General features: G+C 40.8%; 1 protein-coding gene across 4 annotated transcripts in view; it reads left to right on the top strand.

Moving 5' to 3' along the window:
• CEP350 (centrosomal protein 350) overlaps positions 1-22,450 on the top strand; it is a 70,472-nt gene that overhangs the window by 18,834 nt on the left and 29,188 nt on the right. For 3 of the 4 annotated variants that reach the window (XM_084211783.1, XM_084211781.1, XM_084211784.1), the window contains 19 exons: positions 3,148-3,291; positions 4,101-4,756; positions 5,106-5,227; positions 6,472-7,523; positions 8,133-8,286; positions 9,479-9,633; positions 10,542-10,731; positions 12,729-12,949; positions 13,063-13,226; positions 13,897-14,007; positions 14,256-14,387; positions 15,868-15,992; positions 16,336-16,452; positions 16,885-17,051; positions 17,520-17,716; positions 18,213-18,397; positions 19,309-19,396; positions 19,760-19,906; positions 20,702-20,859. In XM_084211783.1, coding sequence (XP_084067909.1) covers positions 3,148-3,291; positions 4,101-4,756; positions 5,106-5,227; positions 6,472-7,523; positions 8,133-8,286; positions 9,479-9,633; positions 10,542-10,731; positions 12,729-12,949; positions 13,063-13,226; positions 13,897-14,007; positions 14,256-14,387; positions 15,868-15,992; positions 16,336-16,452; positions 16,885-17,051; positions 17,520-17,716; positions 18,213-18,397; positions 19,309-19,396; positions 19,760-19,906; positions 20,702-20,859 — 4,285 coding nt within the window. The remainder of the gene's footprint in view (positions 1-3,147; positions 3,292-4,100; positions 4,757-5,105; positions 5,228-6,471; positions 7,524-8,132; positions 8,287-9,478; positions 9,634-10,541; positions 10,732-12,728; positions 12,950-13,062; positions 13,227-13,896; positions 14,008-14,255; positions 14,388-15,867; positions 15,993-16,335; positions 16,453-16,884; positions 17,052-17,519; positions 17,717-18,212; positions 18,398-19,308; positions 19,397-19,759; positions 19,907-20,701; positions 20,860-22,450) is intronic. The other variant, XM_084211782.1, reaches the window with a different exon arrangement.

Genomic DNA, 22,450 nt, shown 5'->3' with positions numbered 1-22,450 from the left:
AGTTTGTACACAATGCTGCATTGGGGGTTGTGTGTGGTTTTATTGTTGGTTGGTGGCTTTGTGCACTTTTTTTGTGGTTTATTTTAATTTTTTGCCGTTTCACTTGCTGTGTGCACCTTGAGGAAACTGCTGCAGAGTGTGAGTTTCTTGTGGGGAGAGGTATCCTCAGGTATCTGTCAGGGTAATGTAGACAAAAAGAAGCAGTAGCTCTGCTCTGGATCCTGTCTCTGTTTGGGCTGTGATGAAGCTGGTTACAGCCTGACCCATGGTTCACTCAGCAATGTTGAGACATGATATTAAAATCAGTGCCAGTGGGACTTGCTGAGTTGCTTTCCCATCAGGTGAGGAAGGGCTGCTGTCAGAGGTGTTCTCTGGGATGGTTCTCAGTGGCGAAGCAGAGAATGCTCCAGGACGCTCCTGGTTTTTTTCTGGTTGTTGTTCTTCCACATTTCAAGTTGTTGCTATTCTGCACCTTCAGTTCTGGCTTAACTCCCTCCTGGCTTTTTCAGTTGGTGAAAGAATGTAAACACACATTCCCTGAGTAGTCTTCCAAATCTTGGTATTTTTAAATAAATGTTTATTTCTTTTACCAACTGATAACTTTTTTCCCCACTGTTGTCTGACAATTCCACTGATTGTTAAATACAATTTAAATTTAATTATTTAGAGAAGATGATGCAAGCAGGTTTCTGTAGAGCAGTGCCTTGTAGAAGAAAATAAAATTAAACGCATGTGGAATTCTGACAGTGCTTCTTAGTTTTCCAGCAGTGTGAATCTTTGATATTGGCAGCAAAAGAATTAGGAAGACTTCCAGATATGCTTCATATTTGGTTTTAGTTTTCATGCAAAGTGAGTAGCTATGGCTGCAGTGACACACAGAGCAATTTCTTTTCTTTAAATATATGCAAGTTTAGGCACCTTTTGAACCCCTCTTAAGGTATTCTATTTTTGCTTATGTACAGTGACCCATAATCTGTAAACCTTTTGTAGAAATAGAAAGCAGTTCTAAAAATTACTACAAAGGATTTTTAGGGAGTGAATATGTGCTTCTGCATGCTGTAAATCCTGCTTGTGAATATTTTGTGGAAAGGAATACTAATACTTCAAGTGGTAAGCATGGATTTACTCCCTCCTATGCTGATCAATCCCTAACTAAGGAATCACACTCAGCTGTCTTACATATTTATGACAGTTCCAAGTGAGGGAGGAGCTCAGTGCACGACACAATCCCAACAATCCCACCCTGTGCCTGAGAGTGTTGTCCAAACCCTTCTTGAGCTCCATCAGTCTTGGTGCTGTGATCGGTTCCCTGGGGAGCCTGTTCAGCACCCAAACACCCTCTGAATGAAGAATCTTTTCCTAATATCCAACCTAACCCTCCCCTGACAACTTCAGGCCATTCCCTCGGGTCCTGTCACTCATTACCATGGAGAGAAGATCAGTTCCCACTCCTCTGCTTTCCCTTGTGAGGATGTTCTCTCTGCCTTCAAGGGAGTCAACAGCTCTAAGCTCCAGCCCCTCCATGTACAAAGCCACCCCCTGTTATAATGGATTAAATCCATGGAAAATGATGGCCTGAAATCCCTGGAAGACAAGAACCAGCTCTGAGTGTCATGTCCATGCTAGTCCATCCTCCTCCAGTCGTTGCAGTAGGAAACTGCTTACCATGGCCAAGGCTATTAATAGCCATGGCTCGTGTTCTGCCCCGTTGGCGTGTTGGAGTTAAACAGCTGACTGGAGATGGAAGGTGACACTTTACACTGCCTCTCTAAACACACACAGAACTAATGTGAGAACAGTGAATTCTGCAGGAGAACCCCTTTGGCTGATGCCTCTGTTTCAGAGAGACTTGTAGTGACATGTTTCAAGTGACAGCTCTTTTATAAAATACTTGGATGATTTACATGCAGGCAAGGAGTTCTGCTAGCAAAGGGTTGAGTAGAGGGCTGCAGACTTCTAGGTTAAAATAACAACAAGAAAGGGAGTTGGAAACTGAGGACTGGGATTGCCAAAACAATTATTCTGCTGTGCTAGATTTCACTTGACATTGTTGGTATCCTGTCTTCAAAGTGCTCTTGGGCCCAGTACAGTGCCTTTTTTGTTTGGCTGTGGTGAGATCATGCTGCAGTGGCTGGGTTTCTTTAGGCAAAGTACTCAGAGATAGAGCCTGAAATGGAATTGTTAAAAATCAACTGCAGATTATATATTCCAGTTAGGTGCTTTTCTGGCAATTAAATACCCCTGAAAGGTCTGATTAATTTACAGATCATTAGTTATCGGAATTACCTAATTACATTTTCTTTGTGTTTTTCTCCAAAGCACTTTTAAGGTCATTATTTAAAAAAAAATATTAGTATTGGAAGTTAGTGTGTGTGAGTTGAATAAACCTATCATTTAATCTACCCAATATGAGGTTAAGATGCCACCATAACTAGTTGCTATCATTTAATTGTATGTAGGATGATAAAATAATCCTAGAATATTTTGATTGGGTTTCTGTCACCTGCAAGGTATTTTGTCCTTGAATTAAGTATCAGCTAATAGGGTTTATTCTTAACTGTTTTCAGTGCTGGAACAGAAGTCCCAGCTAAGGGACAGTGAGTTAGCATTAGTATAAAACATCTGGTGCCTGATATTTTTTAACCTCCTCACAAGACATGTATCTCACCAAGTAATTACTTGTAAAAGCCTTTAAAGTAGTTTTGGGTTTTTTTTTTCCTAGAGTTTTAGCTAATATTATTTTGATAGGAGGCTTAAGGGGTTTTTCTAACTCACCTTTATTTTTGTTCCTCTCATTACAACAATTCAGTTGTTTTTATGTTTTTATTTCTTGTTTTCCATATTTGAGTGGTGGTGAACAGCTCTAGAAATATTACCCCTGTCCCTAGTAAGGCTTGTTTGTATATTTTAGACCTGCAGAACCTGTTCTTCTTTTTTAAATCAGTGTTTATAGGGCTTTAATGTGCTGCAGTGTGTTTTGGGAGTTACACTGGGACATCAGTGTTCTGGCTGTTTGTGTAACTGCAGCTGTACCACTAATGCAGAATTAAATGGTACAGAAATGATGAATGGCTGCAATGATACTTCTTTCTGATACCATGGCAAATCCTCTAGAGCTTGACTTTGATTTTTTTCTTTATTTTGAAGGTGGAAACTATGTGATAAGTGCATCCTCCTGGCGGGAGGGACAAAAGCTGGTAAAAAAGATCCTGGGTCCAGCTCCCAGAATAGAACAGGACAGAAGAGCTGTATCCAGTGACAGAACAGGCCGAGAGAGAGCTGCCAAGTCTGGTAAGTTGTTCTTTTATCACTGGACTTACTTCATCTTACTTTATTATATAACACTGCATGTCTGCAGACTAGAGCACACTTCTGAGATAGAAACAATTTTGATGAGAAGCTCCTATCTCAGAACATTCTATTTTTAACCTGGAATTTGAGGGAGGTGGAGGAAAATTTTGTTCACAACCATGGCTGGCTTGCATAACCTCTGTTCCTGGGTGCATTATGGACTTTTTTTTGGTGTCATGGTCCCCACACATGGGACTTGAGGGGTGGTATGTGCTGCAAGGGTGCTTGGGGTATCTGGAAAAGATGAGATATAGGCTGCAACTAAAAAAATGGACCACCTGCAATCTGTCTTTCCCTCTTGAAGCCAGTGGGGAAAGGAATGGCTAGCAGTGGTCCACAGGCCAGATGAATTTTGTAAGTGTGCTGTGCATAATCCATAAGCTGTGATTGAGCATCCCAGTTTAAAAGGAGTTGTGGTTCTTCCAGATATAGTATAATGTCATCTGTGTGCATCATAATTATTCATTGATTCCTCCACCAGCCTTTTTCAGAGTTTATCCAGAATCTCAGACAGGGCAAATAAGGCATGCTGGGAGCTGCTGTGCTTCTTATGCCTGTGAGGTGGTGAGGCTGGTGAGAGTAGAAGGGGTGTGGGCTCAGTCTGTGCAAGGCTGCCACATTCAGACTGTGATACCAGATGAAGCAAAGATATGTTTACAGCAAGATCGGCACTCCTCCCTCATCCTTCTTTTTGCAGCTGTTTCCCAAATTTGAATGTTACCTGACATATTTGACATCTCATTCTTTAGCAGGCTGCATTGGAAGGACAGGTTCTGATTCTAGATTGGATGTTACCCGTAAAAGCTCTTCAAGAAGTTCCGAAAGGTCGAGAAGTAAAGTAAGATCTGAGACCAATCTGAGAAAACTGGAAGCTGCTCTTCCAGGTGATAACCAAGGAGATCATGCCTCAGTAAACAAGGATTTCCTGCCTGTGGAGATACGTGGAATTCTGGATGACCTGCAGTTGGATTCCATGAGTACAAAGCAAGAGACAGATGTGGAAAAGCAGAATCAAAAATCTGTTTTGCCAACTCAAACTCTGAGGAGCCACAGTCCAACCAAAAGGAAACCGGACAAGGTAGCGGCCAGTGAGGAGCCTCAGGTGATCTCTAAGAAACGCCACTATGACAGTGATGAGGTTCGGCAGTACATCATCAGGCAGCAGGAGGAGAGGAAGAAGAAGCAGAATGAAGAGAAGAAAGCACAAAAGGAGGCAACAGAACAGAAGAACAAAAGGCTCCAAGAGCTCTACAGAAAGCAGAAAGAGGCTGTTACTAAAGTGAAGAATGTGCCTCCTCCTGAGCCTCCAGCAGCCAAACGGTTACAGGAAACCTATTCCAAACTCTTGCTGGAACGAACACTTTTAGAAGAGCCACCTCAGCTGCCTACAGTGCAGGAAACACAGGTACAGCTGATTCACTAACTTAAAGTCTTGCAGTTGTTTGCAGGAATTAGAGCTCAGATGTTTAGGGAGGTTGCGACTTGTGCTGTTCTGGTGGTTATCAGTTAAGAAAAAAGAACAAATCAAAATGTGTAGCTTTGCTTAAACAGAGTGATTTCAATGCACAGCCTCTTTGCTAGTGGCTGCTTTTTGGCCCAGCAAGGCCTACTAGGAAGTTGACTGAGAAATCATTTTTCTACTTTAAAGAGAAGCTGAATTCTGGATATTAGCTTTTTCAATTGTAATGAGGCAAGAGCTCCTAAACACTGACACACTTTTGAAAATGCATTTTTCTGGTTGTCTTCATCTCTAGCCCAGACCTGGTTATCAGCCATCTGGGGAATCTGACAAAGAAAACAAGGCTCAAGAGCGTCCTCCGAGCGCATCTTCCAGCAGTGACATGTCCCTTTCAGAACCACAGCTGCCGCTACTGAGGTGAGCAGATGGGGCCTTGGGGGAGAGAGGAAAGTGCTCCTGCTTTCATCTCTGAGAGGAGAAATAGCCTTGGCTCCAGAGTTCCTGTTCCAGTGAGAGTAATTGTCTTTATGTCAATTACAGCATTTGCCTTACAGTAAAGAGGAAGCTGATGCAGGAAACCATATGAAAATGTTGGCTATGGCTGATTTGCCGGTGTGTAAATGAAGTGAATAGTGGTTGCTGATAATGTTGACATCAGTGGGATATGTATTTCATATTGGGACTCTCATTTCCTCTGCCATTGCCATTGTACAAGGTCATATGAATGTATTTGTTGATTTTTCTTACTTGATTTGCTCAGTGTTGCTGTTTGATCTATTGTCTCAGATTCAGCCATTAGTTACTCTCTACGAAGTACCAAACACCTCTGCTTCTGCTTGAAACTAGCCTTTCCCTATTTCTCTTCATGCAGCTTTCCCAATTTTGAATTGTTCAGTGTATTATCAAAATTTTCTTACTGCAAGTCAAGGTGCCTGACCAAACACTTAGATGTAAGGAAGTAAAAATCCTGAAGTTTCTTGAATAGCCTTAATATCCTGTTGTGCAAGTGTCTTCATTTTTAACTACATAATTAATGTCTGCTTCTTAAATGTGTACTTACTTCAGGATCTGTACTCTTGACTTAATAAGTGCAATGACACCTGTTTCCCTTCTGGAAAAGTTCAAGGAATGTCATGTACTACCATGTGTAGAATAAAATAAACAATATGGTGAATACTGTTAATGTAACATCATAAAGAAAAATGTAATTACTACTAGTAGAGGAGAGATGAGACTCACAGGACTGCGTAAGGTATTCAGAGACCTTCATAGTCATCAGAGAAGAAATTTTTTGGGGGGACTTTAGAGGTGTTCTAGTGTTCTGGACATGGGCAGGTGATAAGGAAAAAAAATATTTTCTCCCTTTTGGAGTCAGGAGGTTTTTGGAAAAGACTGCTGACAGTGAAAAAATTCAGCTTGTCAAAACCCTGAAACAAAAAGTACACCACGCCATCAATGGCATTTCAGATTTAGGAGGTGCTGGTTGTTTGGTTTGTTGGTTTTTTTTACTGAATAACATTGTGTTTACTGTCCCATTCCCCGCCCCTCTGATTCCACCAAAAAGTGTTTTGTCCTGAAATTAAATCTGTGGCAACAGTGCTTTAACCTAAGACATCAATACTTGTGCAAATCATCAACTGAATGTTGACTTTTCATTTCAGGAGCGATCTGATGGAGCCTCCATGGGTACAGCCAGACAGGTTGAGCCCAAGAGTCCAGCTCCCCCACCCACAAGCTCTCATGGGCTCAAGTGGAGGCCCTTGTTCCCAGCACTGGAGTCTGGAGCAGATGGACCTTCTGTCAAAGGAGTGTGACGCAATGTTGGCAAGCAGGAGGAGCCATTCTGCCCCTGTGGGGTCCCTGGTGCCTCAGTTGTACATGAATTCATCTGCTGCACAGGAAAACCTCTTGGTAAAACCTTCTGCCAGCCAGTATAAGAGCAAATTAGATCGCCTTGAAGCTTTGAAAGCTACAGCTGCTTCCCTTTCTAGCAGGATTGAAACTGAAGCCAAAAAGTTGGCTGGTGCTGGCATCAACTATGGTACCACGTGGAACTCAGAGTTTATCCAAGAAAACCAGGATGAGGGACGGTGGGCAAAGGCTGTGAGTCCTCCTGTGAGGGAGGAAAATGAAAATACTTTTTCAGCCAGAATTCAGAGGATGTTGGGTGCCTGCGTGTCTCATACAACCTTTGATGACAGCCTTCCTGGGGTAGGCAATTTAAGCGAGTTTAAAAAGCTGCCTGAGACCATCAGACCTCTTAGTGATGTAATCAGCCTTGGATTGAGGTCTCCTGCTGCTAACAGGCATGAAGGGATCCTGGGACATTTATCCAAGAGGCAGATGGACTCTCCAGGGCGTGAGAACCAGGCATATCCTCTGAGCAAAGCCGTTACTCCTCACGAGTCCAGCATTGACTCCATCAGTGAAGGGCCTCTCCTGAGTGATGAAAACCTCTCAGAAGAGGAAGGAGGCCAGCACAAGCAGCTGCCACTGAGGATGTTGGAGACATTAAAAGAGAAGGATTTTTGCATTCGGGAGAGGAATGGTTTTGAGCCTATAAAGGAGTTTCAGAAAGCAGCTGAGAGGTACTCCCCGCTTTTCACTCAGACAAGTGACACACACAGCAAGGGGCCCTGGGAGGAACTGGCAAAGGGAAGTCCCCACAGTGTCATCAACATCTTTGCAAAGAACTACCAACTTCATGGAAAAGGTAAAAATGGAAGCAGTTCTCAAAGCTCTTGTGAATGGCTCTTTTCCCTGTCCTATTGCTCCATGCACTTCATACTTCATCGTTAAGGAATGTGCTTTCAGAGGTCTCAAATATGAATCTGTGTAAGGCATGATTTACAACTGTCTCATGCAGGATGTTTTGTTTTCGTTTTTTGTACAAATTTATTCCTCTTTTTATGAGTACTTTGTCTCTGCCCTGGAGGTCCTCATTCTGAAGAGGAGTGTTTTCTGAGAAGTTGATTTTTGTCTTGTGTTTTTTCTCAATTTGTTTTTACCTTCATATTTTTTTCTTTAAAGATGATTACATGAAATTTTCTACAGATGACTCTACTCTAAAGCACTGTGCTCTTAAAGAATGTTTTGGTTGGAGTACGTTAATGAAGTGAAGAATTCAGTAATTTACAAAAAGAGGAAGACTCTGCTTGTTATGTTGCGTTAAAACTGCCACTGTGTTAAAACAGCTGTGTTTGTGTTTGAAAGGAAGTCATTGTAACTCACGCTTGAGAGCATTTAAATTCCTATTACCTACTTGATGTATGTTTGTATTTATTATAATTTTTGTCCTCTCCCCTCTCTCTCCACACCTCAGTGTTTGAAGAAAGGCTGAACGGAGGCTCTGCCCTTCTGCGCCCTCTGCTCCCTGCCATGAGCCCTCCAGAGAGCGTGGCTTCTTACGAGGATGACTTTGCCTCCTCACAGGGAAGCAGCACTTTAACAGACAAAAAGATTTCACGTGACCTCAGGTAACTGTGTTAGACTTCCTAGAAAAGTAAAAATGTAGAATTCAAGGGAAAATAGTTAATACAAGATTTGGTTCATAATATGCTGGATATCTTTTCTGCTGTGCTGTACTATGCTAGTCAAAGTGATGAAGTACTTTTTTAGGACCTTGCAGTTAATAGAGCAGCCAACTGAACACTGGACTAGAGCAGTCCAGGACACTGGATTCTGGAATAGTATTCCTGTTCCAGAGTCCAGTGTTCCTGTTCCATGTCTAGTTTTTGCTGTTCTTTAGCCTGGATAGGTAGCTTTAGACAAGAATCTTATCCTTTGTAGTCTGGTGAAAATTAGTTCTCTGACTTGTGTGGCTGCAATAATGCTCTGTTGGGTAGTCCTGTAAATCAGAAAAAAGAGAAAAGCTATTTTAAGTCTGAAAATGCCTTCAATACTTCAAAACTTCATGGTAAATCTGTAATTGCTTTCAGTAAGCATTTGTCAGTGCTTACTTAGTAATGGATACATAAACTGTCTGTAAGAATTTTTAAAAGCTTTTTTCAGATATTTGAAGACTGTAGATCCTAGTCTCTCCATGTTCTACTACGTGGCTTCCTGAATTTTCCAAGACCCTCTTTTCTGTAATGAGCTATATTTATACCTTTTGGGCAGCTTGGGGGAGGCCATAAGTGTGTTTGCACCAGTGATACTTCAGAAGAAAAGAAATTAAATGGCACTTTGCACTCTGAAAATTATTCTTTCTGATTAAAACTTCTTTCTTCTGCTGGTATTATTTAGTGTATGATGCATTGGCATCTCTTTTTTGCAAGTCTTTTGTAATCCTTTATTGAAAATCGCTCTTATTTCTGGCAGCTGATATTTGTATGCCCAGAGATTATCTGAAATGCAGTCTCATTTTGAGTCATCCTTATATTGTTCAGATATGGAGTCAATTAGCTCTTAAGAGTTAAAATTGGAGAGGACAGTTGTTATCCATCTTTTAGTGTTCCATATTATTGGAAGCATGTTTCAGTATGTTCAATATCATATCAAACTTCCCAATGCCTTACCTGTCATAACTTTTAATCTCAAAACCAATGCTTTTCTAGTTGGGCTGAGTAGTGCAGTTTAGTCATGTGTCTCTAATTCAAAATGTGGTAGTTTCCTTGTGTAACATGGGAGCCCTGAGTCCTTAATCACCATCAATGGGCTTCTTTCTAGTGTTGGTGGCAGCAGTAATTCAAGCATTCAGGAAGAAATTCCCAGTAGGAAGTCTCCCCTTGAGCTTCCCCTTGGTTCTCAGCACTCACCTGGACCCCGATCTGCAGCGTCTTCCCGCTCATCTGCTTCCTCCAAAAAGAGGGGGAAGAAGGAAAGTAAGTGCAACACTTGGCTGTGGGGTATCCTTTTTTATTAAGGCTGTTCTTGATAGGAAAATTGCAGTACTACATATCTGGAAACTGTAATCTAATACTGATAGAATGATTGATTTATTCCTCCAGTGATTTCTTCTTAGATTCTTTTCGACTCTGGTTATTCTCTAACATTAAAATACAGTAATTTAAAGTTAAGTAAGCAAGAGGTTGTTAACAGCATCGAAAAGTTTCCTTTCCTAAACCAGCCTTCTGATAAATAAGTTAATTTTAATATTGTGTGGGAGCTATCCTTAGATTCTGTACTGAGAAAATGCAAGTAGGCTTCTGAGTTAGGGTTATGTTTGTGAAGGTGACAACAAATTTGCCTGAATGCCTTGTCTTTGGATCACAGTTACTTTTCATCAGTGCACAAATTAATAAATACATTGGTTTCTATGGTGACCTGTACATCACAAAGGCATGAAGAAACTTGAGGCTTGGTGCAGCCATAGTATATAAGCAATGGATAAAAAACCCCTAGATTTTAGGCCAATAGAAACATGACAAAACTAGGATTAGGCATTCTAAATTCTCTCTCTTCCTATTTTTTTCAATATTCTTTACCTTTCCCCCAAAATGCTAGGCTGTATTCTGATTAGTAGTAGTAAAGAATCAAATATATAGTTTCCTTATTTAAACTAATAGTGTGCTGAAATGAAAGCTGAGTGACAGTTTTGGCAGTGAACACAATATACAGAAGAGAATTCATTGCTAATTCTACATTTCCTGCTTGTCTGATCTATAGACTTCTAAATCAAAGGTTGCTTTTATCAGGGAAAAACTTCTCTGTTCATTGTTTTGGTGCTTGTGATGGCAAGGTATTCAAATGTAGAACCAAACAAACTTTTGACACTATTGTTGCTTCTTAGGGTTGGATGCTTTCAATGCAAGCTCTCACCACTTTTCTGTGGAAGAAGATAAAATACTGTCTGAATTAGAGAGGGGATCCCAACAGGCTAAGAAATCCCTATTGAGCAGCAGAATTTCCAATAAAGAGCATGAGCAGAACCCAGATACAGACAGCACACTGGAAAACTTGTCTGGACACTCCCTGATGAGGTAACAGGAATGTTATGAGACTTTATGCAAATATAATGATGCTTGGTAATGGCTGTGTGTTTGGATATGCAAAAAGGAAGTAACAGAAATGACCAAATGTTACTAGGATGTGCATGCAGAAAACATTTCTTCCCTGGATTTTAAATATGAAACCTGGTGTCCTGTCATGTTCAGTACCTTAAGCATTGAAATACAGTTTTTGTTTCCCTCTTCTAGAAAAGGTCAGTTAGGAATGTGTCAAGGTTTATTCAACCTGTGCAGTCACCTTTCTTTTTTCAGTAGATACACAGACAATTTTGGCTGTACTTGTGTTCAGCTAATACTCACAAAGCCTATCCAGCTCTGTGAGTCGATGCCTTTTGAGAGATGAATCCATCTTTGGAAAAGAGTGTATTAAAAAAAGAAGGCAACATGTTTTCTCTTGCAACCTCTTTTTGCATAGCTAAAAATGCAGTTTTTCTGCTAATTGTCCAATGAAGATGGTTATGAAACAATCAGTTTTCACTGCACTTTTTTCTAAAATGCATCAAACAATATGAGTGATCTCTCATTCTGTGTTGGTTTAGAGTAGTTCTGAAGTATTGGCTTCTATTGGTGACTGTTGCTGGCATCCAGGATTGGGTTTGAAAGGTCCTTTGACCTCCTAAGATGTGCCAAGTAAATCAGAATGTCTCGCCAAAGGATTTATACGGCCACTGTTAATTATCTTCAGCCTAATAAAACTGAAATAGTAAATTTAAGAAGCCTCTGTATAATTTTCTCTGTTTAAAAAAGAAATATCTTTTCTCAAAAAGTGTTACCATAGTATCTTAAGAATTGTTCAAGTCAAGTTTTGGTCTCCATTGCATCTTAGGAGAGAGATCAAGACTCAGGGCAGTGGCTTGTCACAATCAGTTGCATCCATGTGCTGATAATAAATTGTTCACTTTTTAAAATGAGCGTGCAGATGATTGCATCCTGACTTTCTCATGCCAGCTGAAACTCCTTGTCTGGTCATGTACAACATGAAGATACTGTTTTGGTTTGGTTTTTTTTTTTTTAATTTTTATATGTGTGTTTGTATATGTGCTAACTAGGCTTAATAATTGGGGAAAAATAGGGTGCTCTAGAAAAACTTAACTCTGAACTGGGATTTAGGGACAAAACCCTTCTCATGAGGCGTTTCTTGAAAATAGACTGGGCCTGTGCAGACTGAACAGGCTGCGCCCTTTGCATGGATCTGTATGTCTTGGTTTGGAAAGACAGGTGCCTGCTAAGGTAGGCAGGAGCCTCTCCTGAAATGGAGAATGCAAACCCTCCCCACCCTGAATTGCTACAAATTGTAAATTAAGGGGGTGTCAGGCAAAAAATATGGGAGCAGGAAATAACAGTTCTTTAATAGGGAAGAAAATAAAAGGATAAAATAAACAATGCAATACACTAGAACAACTCTGACAGAGTCAGAACTCAACCTGACACTCTGTTGGTCAGGGTGCTGGTGCTGGCAGCAGTCCAATTGGAATTGTGGCTGCAGCCCTCCTGGAGTGTCTGGCTTGGCTCTGCTGGAGCAGGGATCCTGCAGAAAAGGGTGCAGTCTTCATCCAAAGATCCAGTGGAAGAAGAGGCAGCTGCTGTTTCTTTGGGAAATCCAGTGGGAAGCTGTGTTGGTGTGTCAGAACATCCAGATTCTATCTGGGTAGGAATGCTTGGCTCCTCCCTCTGGCCTCACATCTCACAGTGGGATGCTGTGGTTCTTATCAGCCATGCAGTGACATTCAATAACTGTTATCAGCAGATGCTCCCTGCCGAGGGAGGAGTGGTTGTGATCACTCAGAGAGAGAGAATAAGGCAAATTGCCCACTTGACAAAAGACAACTGCCGTACAGATGGTGATGGATACCTCTTGCCTTTCGATCTGGAACAGTGTGGGAATGGAAAAACAAGGTTATTCCTTTATTTTATCAAATGGCTGGACTAGGGCATTTGTTAACTCCTTTTGGTTTTTGTTTCACTGTCAGTTTCTCAGACAAGGGAAGACCCCAGAAGACACCGACTTCTTCCCCATCTTCTGGCTCCCAAAAAATGTTGCAGTTGGATTCTGCAGGCAATACAGCAGAAAGAGTCAAGTCACCTGCTGGCTTTTCTGGAGGTTCAGCCCCAGGGCTGAAGCCAAACGTGGCCTTCCCCGATGGGGGCCTGGGAACCAGCAGGTCTGCAGCAGGAGCAGCCTCAGCGAGCGGTGAGTATTTGTAAAAACCGTGCTGGTGCCAGAGCAGCTACAGCATTTTTCCAGGAGTTTTTGGTGTGGGACCCTGAGGTGTGTGAGGGTGAGCAGTGTTTGTTGCCCTGCAGGGTGCATGCGCTTCTCCCCCGCGGGGCTGCAGCACCGTCTGTCAGCAGAGCTGAACTACCTGAGCGCTATCGAGGAGTCCGTGCGGCAGCTCTCGGACCTGGAACGGGTACGAGGCATTTCCCTTGCCCAGCAGGAGAGTGTTTCTTTGGCTCAGATTCTCAAGGTAATGGGGAAATATGTCTTTGTCTTAACCTTTCTCTTTTTTTCTTTATTTCTTGTTTGCAAAAAAAATTAATCAAGCTAGAGCAAGTTAAGCTTTTGTTAGCAGTTCAGAGAAATCATAATGGGCGTGATGAGGCACCTCTGATAATGGCCATTTTTTAGGATGAATGTCTTTTATCTTTCTTAAGTTGACACCAAGGAAAAAGCTACTCTGGAATATGTGTCATTAATATGCTCTTAGCTGGAATCACTGTTTTGGTTGTGTTTCTTGTTTTGGTTGTGTTCATCAATCCCAGTCTTCAATCAGACTGGGATTGATGTTGAGTTCCAGTGCCATGCAGTGTAGTTGTTTGGGCTGGATGATTTGTTTTATTCCACAAGAACAATATTTTTGGCTGAAGTTTCCTTATGCTGACAAGATTGTTTATCATAGTTTGTTGAATTAATTGATCTCCTAAACTCCTTTCTGCACTGTGGTGGAAGAGTATGGGGAATGTGCATTGCCTCAGAAAGGAAGAGGGTCAGTGGGTTAAAAATTCTGGTTCAGCAGAAGAGACACCCCCAGCAGAGTAGATCCAGATCTTTAAGAAGGTATTTACAACCAATGGCTGAGGCAAATCACAGCTTTATGTTTAACTTGCATGGTTAAAACTTGTTTTCCTCATCTGTAGGCACAACAGCAGCGCCATGAACGGGACTTGGCCCTTTGGAAAATCAAGGCTGAACAAGAAGCTCTGGAAAGTCAGAGACAACTGGAAGAAGCCAGGCAGAAGGCAGCTCAGGTAAGGCTGCCCTTCAAAAATATGGAGTGTGTAAGAGGCAAAATGTTGTAAGTAAATCCATGCCTACAGGTATTCTTAATTTGAACCTGTGAAGTGAACCCATGAAGTTCCAAAAGGGTTTAATACAGTTAAAAGAAACTCTCAAGGGCCTGTTTGAAACTTCTTTCTGCCAGATTTTGAGAAATAAATCTGTAGTTACTATGGCCAGACCATTTTGAAGAGCTGAACTGTCTGTGTTTTCTGCCTAGGTCCATGCAGAGTCGCTGCAGCAGCTGGTGCAGTCACGGCAGGAGGCTGGGCAGGAGCCCCCGTGCAAGGCTTCAGCCAAACAGGCAGAACCTGCTCTGCTCTCTACAGATGCAACTCTCCAGCTCCGTGAGGTGAGGCCCCAGGGAGAGAAAAAAGCTATTTTACTACTGGGAATACTTTTTTGTCTTTTAAGTTATTTTTTGTTTGGTGTCATTCTTGGTACAACTTCTTCACTTTCATAAGGTGACAGATGATAGGACTTCAAAGGAGCTGTTCTGGCATCGTTACTTAGAAGTCAACCAGCAGCCCTAAATTCCTATGCCATGTTCTTATAATCTTCCAGTTAATGAACTGTTAAGAAGTTTGTTCTTCCAGGATAGATTGATGACAGTGAACATAGCATCTTCAGTTTGTAAGAGTTGCTCTCCATCAGGAATTGATCCTATATCTGTTTCATGGGCAAATTAAATTAGAAAAGCAGAGAATTGCAATTTTGCTTACTGCTGAAGGTAGAACACGAACAAATAAAATTTTAAAGAAAAGGAGAAGGGAGAATCTTCAGCAAAAGCTCTTGACTTGGTATGGAGTTTGAAGTTTCCTTGTTTTGAATCTCTTTGTTCTTCTTGTGCTATACAGAATATTTATTAGTTTTCAGGTTTTTATCAGTTTATCAGTTTTTATACTTCTTGTTTCCAGTATGTAGCAGCTGCTTCAAACATGGATAAAGAACACAGTAACCAAGAAATGCTTTAGGTCCATCACAGTTTAGAAATCATTGTGACTGTGGGTCAGTATTATGGGATGGAGTGCAAAAGGCTGATGAGTGTGAACAGTACTGTTTCTTCACAGCTCGTGCACATGTTGGTGCTCACCAAGGCTGGTTTTATGATGAGTAATGGAATTGTAGAATAATACTAATGTACTTGTTCTGGGCTCTGCCAAATATGTGAAGTTTAAATATTTTTTGAGTAGACAAGAATGGGTTAAAGGAGCAGAAACGCTTAGACACCTCAAATAGATGTAGCGTATTGGTCATTGAGAGTAGGTACTGAAGTCTTGGATAAAGACAAGGAGCATTTGTAGTTTTTAGAGTTGTAGTGGGTAGAAACCAGTTAAGAAACCATGGAGAAGAAACAGAGAAGACAGCTTTTATTTAGTGTAGGGTTTTAATCTCTTCAAGTTTTAATTGAAGTTTGAAGTCTGAGCATAAGAGGTGCTGGTGGAGAGGCTGATGGGGATGACCTGGTCACTGATGCTGGGTCAGCAGAGAAGCTTTTCCATCTCTGTTCACAAGTGACTTCAGGTACTCCGTTGAACAGACATTTGTTTTAACTGGAATGCAGCCATGGAAACACCTGTCACCAATGTGCTGGGAATATTTTTGAATGTACACTGTAATTTATTATGTGTAAAGGAATGGAGTATGTGCATTCACAGAGCAGTATGCACCTTTACCACCAGAAGTGACGTGTTATTACAAACCATTGTAACCCCATGTCTTACAGAGTTGTTATAAATCACTAAATTGCCTGCCAGAATGATTATTCTCTCTTCCAGAAGCATTTTGATGCTGATAAGCTGACTGTATTGCCATGTTTTTGTTGTACTCAGATGACAGAGTCAGCACGGGACACTGTCAGTGCCCCAGCTGCTCCCGGCTCCACCCTGTTTGAGCACCAGCGGCAGCACCACTCAGAGTTCATGAGGCAGCTGAGGGCCAGAGCTGATACAAACAGGTTTGGCTTTTGTTTCACATCTTGGGAGTGGGGAAGTAAGATTTGTTAGGTTTTGCTTCACCTATTCTTGCAGAAAATGTTAAGATATAGTGAGTGAGCATTTAAGATGAACTTTGATTCCATCTTTATGCCCTTAATAGTGTACACCAAAGGTGACATTAACTGGTTCTGTGAAACTACATAAAAAGAGTAGAAGAAAGATTATCTTCATGTTTTGTGGGATGATTTAACCTAGTTTAAGCTTTAGAAAATCTTTTAGCAGAAATCTAGTAAACTGATGAAAACTGTATTACTCCTGTGTTTAAGACAATGCAGGTTGACCCCAAATGCTTCTCATTTCCAGGAAATGTGAATCTGGTGCCATATCACAAGGTAAAGAGACAGGTGACTCAAAGCAGACATACTCACCAATGTTTGATAGTTACTCTGAGTCCTCAAGATCAAAGGTTCATGATCAGAGGTAAGAAGCTCTTTGTGTCCTTTTCACTTACCTGATCTAGTTAGATCCCATGAAGTTTCTAACAGCCCTTCTCTGATCTTGAACTGGAAGAATGTTGTCCTCTGTAGTTCTCCTAACTTCTAAAACAGAATTTCTAACTTAGTAATTTTTCTAAAATATGAAAGAAAATTTGTTTGCATTTGTTTATCCTCACTACTCGCTGCCAGGTAAAGGATGTGCAGACCACATGGATTTTAAGCTAGAATAAAACCAACAATCAGTAGTTTCATCAAACTTGGAATTTTAAAATAGCCAAACTGCATTTTAAAACCAAACCCTCTACATGTAGTTTATTATTGTGATGTTAAACATGGTGCATACAGTAGTAATGTACCATAAGTATTTTGAAATGTGCCAAGTTTTTTTTAAAAACATAATCTCTGGATAACACAGTAGCACCAGCAGCCGCCAGGAGAGCCCTTCAGTTCCATCTTCTAAGGAGAATGAAAAAAAGCTTTCCCGTCGTGAGAAGACAGCCAGCACTATTGAGGAGCAGGCTCAGACTGCTGCAGATGATTCCTTGCCCAGTGACAGTGTTTTGTCCCTGCCAGATGAAAAAGGTTGGCTCTGCTGCTGGTGTGTGATGGGTCTGAAGGTGGTGAGGGGGGAGGGAGGGAAGGTGGTGCTGTTTCAGAATGAATTTCTGAAATAAATGCGGGAAAGTGTGTGAAGAAAGCTGAGCCCCAGGTGAATTGAAGTCTCTTAAGAGGTAACAGAGAATGGCACAGTGAGATGGGGACCCCTGAGATTCTGCTGTGTTAGCTTACGTGCTGAACCTGCAGGCACAACACCAACTGTTTCAGCAACTCCAGATGTGTTTATACCTGTGTACACAAATCTGTTAGGTCTGTCAAAGCTGGATAATAGATGTCTTCTAACTCAAAATCACTCTTTCCTAAACACCCATTTTTCTACATTAGTTATCTCCCTATCTGTCTTTCTGACCCCCCCAACAGTAGTTAGATGACTAAAATTGCATTTGTGGTGCAAAACTGAGTGGAAAGCAGCTTCCCTGATTTCTCCCTCAGATTCCGCTTCTGTTGCAACAGAGTATTCCCTGAAATTTGATGAGTCCATGACAGAGGATGAGATTGAAGAAAAATCTTTTCGGTCTTTGCTGCCCTCTGAGAGTCATCGCAGAAATAATCTGGAGAAGAAGCGGGGCACTCGTGATGATTCTGATGAGGAAGTGTCCCCAGACAAAACAGCTCTGTCGTCTATCAAGGTAGATGTTTTAAGTTAAATTAAATTAACTGAGCTGACATGGTTAAGTTGATAATCTTCAAATGAGCTGGTCTTAGCTGTGTTTGCAGGGTTGAGGGTTCTTTTCCTCCCTGTGGTTCCCTGAGCATCTCAAAACAGAGAGATGTGTGAATCATGCTGTATGTCACTTTGTACAAGTGTGATGACTTATGAAACAATCCATCCAGGCCTCTACCTTGTGGCTTAGGAGGAGTGACTTTTTGAGGTAGGTTTTAAAAGTGGATTAAGTCCTCCAACTATACTAACACTGAGCTAGGAAATACAAGAGGATGTTTCATCTCTCTGGCCAAAGTGGGAACCTCCCAAAACTATCACACAGGGCAAAAATAGCTGGTCTGCACAAAGCTCAGATTAAAAACAGGTTCCCTTCCTGCATCTATTTTTGTGTGCACTTTGTAATTGGTAAAAAAAGCCATGGCATTTCTGTGGTTTTGTGCCAACTTTATCTTTCCTTGTAGGAGCTAAGCATGCCATTCTCAGGGGGACAAGACAGTTTCTCTAAGTTTACCATGGAGATGGTAAGGCAGTACATGAAAGAGGAAGAAATGCGAGCAGCTCATCAGTCCTCACTCCTCCGGCTCCGGGAGAAGGCTCTCAAAGAGAAGACCAAGGCTGAGCTGGCATGGCTGGAACACCAGAAAAAGTAAGGCAGCTCTGAATATACATAACTGCTGATTGACCTTTTCCTTCTACTTTTCAAGGTTTTGTTTCCACCTTACTGCTCCCTTATTAAATATTAATGGTTGAACTAATCTTCTGACATCAGTATTCTGTACAGCTGTTACTGGGACTTGGGAAGAACAGGACCAAATTTATAAATGTGCTTTGGTATTTACATTGAATGGGGTTTGATTAAGAATTTCACTGAAACAGTAGAAGAGCAGATGTTTGTTGTCAGTTGGAAGAGGTAATTGCCAACCATTCCTCTACACATCTTAATTCAGGAAGGTACAAAACTGTCAAACAGTTTCATCTTTCTTTGCTTGATGTATACCTGAAGTCATTTTAGTTGACTCGGGCCACATTTCATGAATCTGGATACATGTTGTACTTAGTGATTTGTTTCCATCTAAGATATGCTTTGTCCTGAAGTCCACTTGAAGTACTCACTGGTACTTGTAAACAGCAGTGGCCAGATGTAATCAGTAATTTTCTCTGCGTGACAGTACCATTGTTCAGCAGACATTTTCTTACAATTTCTTGTTATTGTGGATTTGACAAAGGATTGTTAGGTAGTGAGCCAAGTGTCCTTCCTTTTGTGTTTCTCAAATGGTGAGTGTGCTACCTCTGCAGAGCTTCTGCCCATTCTTGTGTGATCTCCTATTACCTGCACTGGCCTTTTACTGTGCCTATCTGACCAAGCCATGCAAAATATTCCACCACAGAGCATGCCAAGGGTTAAGGTATATACCCTTCTGCAGAATAGGAAAAGTAAACTTTTTTTTTTCACTTTAAAGATTAAAAGGCCTGTTGTGCACTTTTTAAATACCACTTTATTATTATAAAGTAATCTTATTACTTTATTTATACTTCTTTCTTTCAATCTATTTGCAGGCATTTGAGAGACAAGGGAGAGGATGATAAGATGCCTCCTATTCGAAAGAGGCAGCGTGGTCTGCTGCTGAGATTACAGCAGGAAAAGGTAATGGATGCCCTCTAGGAAAGTCCTGTTGAAAGCCATGTGTACCCATTAAAGGTATCAGACACTGTAAATGTAGGAATGGAGAACCAGCAGTATTTCTCACCTGTAAGTTTTAATTTGCATTTCAGTCATATTCAGTACGTTGTTCTCAAGGGTCCTTCTCTTTCTGTAACGATAGAGACTCATGGTTGAGACTCTGATTAATTGATCTCCAGTTCTTTGCTACTGAAGTTCAGCCTAGTTCCTTCCTCACATAATTGCAGTCATGTCAGTCCCATTGCAAGGGCACTGTGGCAGCTTTGAGTGTGTTCTTGGGAGAGAGATCTGTCAGTGTTCTCATGCTGAATCTTTTACACCTAAAAGGCAGAAATTAAACGTCTCCAGGAGGCAAACAAGGCTGCTCGCAAGGAGAGGCAGCTCATCCTTAAACAGCAGGCGGAAATCGAGCGAATCCGTCAGACTACGATGAAGCTGCAGGAAAAACTGAAGTCTGCAGGAGAGAACAAGCTGGTGAGTGTTCAGCACAGAAACTGGAGCCTTCCCTCTTCACCATGCAGCTTCAGTTTTATAGGAATGCAAGGATACTAGGTTGGACATATCACTTGGAAGTTTTGTCTGCCTGAAGTGATCTCACCCCTTTATCTCAGCAATTTATGCTTAATTTCCATAGAACATCATTTAAGGAAATACCTTTGGAGAAGTTATAAAATGCTTTAAATGTGCAGTAGATGTGTTCATTCTCAAGCTGAACAAATTACTTTGGGAATGTGAGTTTTTGGATGCTTAGATCTTTCGGGCTTTGATTTTTGTTTGATTATTTGTCAGGCCCAAAGTACTAAATATAAGCACTAACCCCAAAACTTCCTGCTGTGTGTTAGGGTAATTATGCTAAGTTTCTTGCTTCTACTTTCCTTCTTACAAAATTTTGAGAGGACATAAGTTTAATAGTAATACTGTACAAAAGGTTGATTTCCTGTTTGGGTAGCTGAATTCTGATTTGTTGCTTTGGGGGGATTTTTGTTTTGGTGGTGTTTTTTTTGTTGTTGTTGTTGTTTTGGGGTGTTTTTTTGTTGTTGTTGTTGTTCTGGATACAGTTAGGGGAAAACTTAAATTATGGAGAGAAAGGGTGTGCTAAAAGCTATGTGTCAAATAAAAATGAGGTTATGAAGTTAAATCTGCAAGTGGACAGAAGCAGTATTTCATGTAATCTAGAGATTACAAGTTAAATTAACACTAACACAATTGATAAAGGATTTTGGAATAGTCTTTTAATAGTTCTTTTTTATTTTAACCCTTTAATTGCAGGAGCTTCCCAGTGAGGATGACATCAAGCAGAGCAATGGTTCCAGCCCACTTCCAACTGATGCAGAAACACGCAGCCCTTCCCCAATCTCTATCTCCAGCAGTGAGACTAGCAGCATTATGCAGAAACTTAAAAAAATGCGCAGCAGAATGGATGAAAAGTAACTATATCTTTTTATTTTTCTTTTAAAAAATACTGCTATTTCAATGGAACAAGTTGTTTTGGCCCAAATCTGCACTAAAAATGGCTATCAGAAATATTGGTGGTGTTAATATCACACGTTGATCTGAATTGCCCGAAAAACAGCTGATTGGAAGCATGAATGAAACTATATTAATCTTTGAACGTAATCATTTAAAGTTCTTGCATGATTCAAACATTATGACAGACCATGTGGTCAAGATTCTATTGAAGAAAATTTTGTTTAATATTCTTTGTACTTGATAGAGTTGGTAAAAGCACATCAGGTTAAGAGATGTCGATGTTTGTAGGTACAAGGAATATGGGACAGGTTGTGGTTTCACAGCACATCCTGTCAGTTTCTCTTGCAATGAGAGACCTGAAGTCAAATGGTCAAAATAGTGCCTGTGTTTTGTATGTCCTCTTTAACCTTAAAGAGTGAAAAAATACGGGGAGTGAGACTGTGGAATTACAGTGCAAATTTTTCCATTGAAATGTAATTTTTAACAGCAATTATCTTATGCAAAAACTAGTAACTGAGTTTCAGATCTGGCTCACAGAAAGACACTGAGGTTGTCAGGTATGTGATTTCTATCTAATTATCCAGCTGCTGAATTTTAATTCTGATTGCATTAAAATCAGCTAGGATGAAGTCTTTAAATATTTTCTTTATTAATGGAGGTGATGTGTGTATGACTGAGAATATATGTGGTTTACAGGTTGGAAGAATGTTGAAAATCTTTTTTAGGCTGTAGAGGAAATAACAAAATCTGTGTGCAGTTCCTGTGTCTGAAAACCTAAAATGAATCTCCTGATTTTGCCTATGAAGTTGTTTTAGATAATTGTTTCTGCATCCTTTTGGTATAGGAATTACTTTGTGTGCATGGAACATCCCAAACACTTTACCTACTTGTGCTCATTAGTTTGAAGCCCTAAATTCTTATTTGATACTAATTCATTGAAAGTCTGGCTTCTGCCAGTTGCCACAAGAAGTAGTCCTTGCTTAAACAATTCTTTTGAGCTTAGAACCAAGAGAGTCACTGCACTTCAGTCTGTGTGGGTGATCTTTGGAATCTCTTTTCTCTTGAGACTCCAAACACAGCTGGATAAAACATCCCAAAGCAAGCAGTGCCATGTAAAGACCAGCTTTCCTTGTCACATTTAGCAGCCTGTTTGCTTGCAATCATTTGAGAAGCACATTCCCCACCCATGCATGGATTTGAGTATGATGAAAATAAAACCCAGCAGCAGTAAGGGAGGCTTTGGTGGGAGTAGGGAAAACTCAAAACCTGTTGTAGTTTCATGGCCTTTGTGTCTAGCCTGAGTTGATTGCTGTTTTATTCTGACTCCTCTGGTGGCATCTGATAAACTGAACAGCCAAAATAAATGATAATTAAAACTTTCTGAGGTGTCCTATTTCTAAAACTAAACTCCTGGGATTCCAAATTGTATGAAAACCAGCCCACATCAACATAGTGGCAAATTCTCAAAATATCTTTTGAGACTTAAGATAGGGTCTTGAAAAGCATGTGTGTTGTAGGCCATGCTGATTTCTAGGGTTTCAAGAAAGT

This window comes from Fringilla coelebs, assembly GCF_963513975.1.
Source record: "Fringilla coelebs genome assembly, chromosome: 9".
Lineage (NCBI taxonomy): Eukaryota > Metazoa > Chordata > Aves > Passeriformes > Fringillidae > Fringilla > Fringilla coelebs.
The sequence above is the reverse complement of the archived record's forward strand: the minus strand, read 5'-3'. Positions and strand labels throughout refer to the sequence as shown.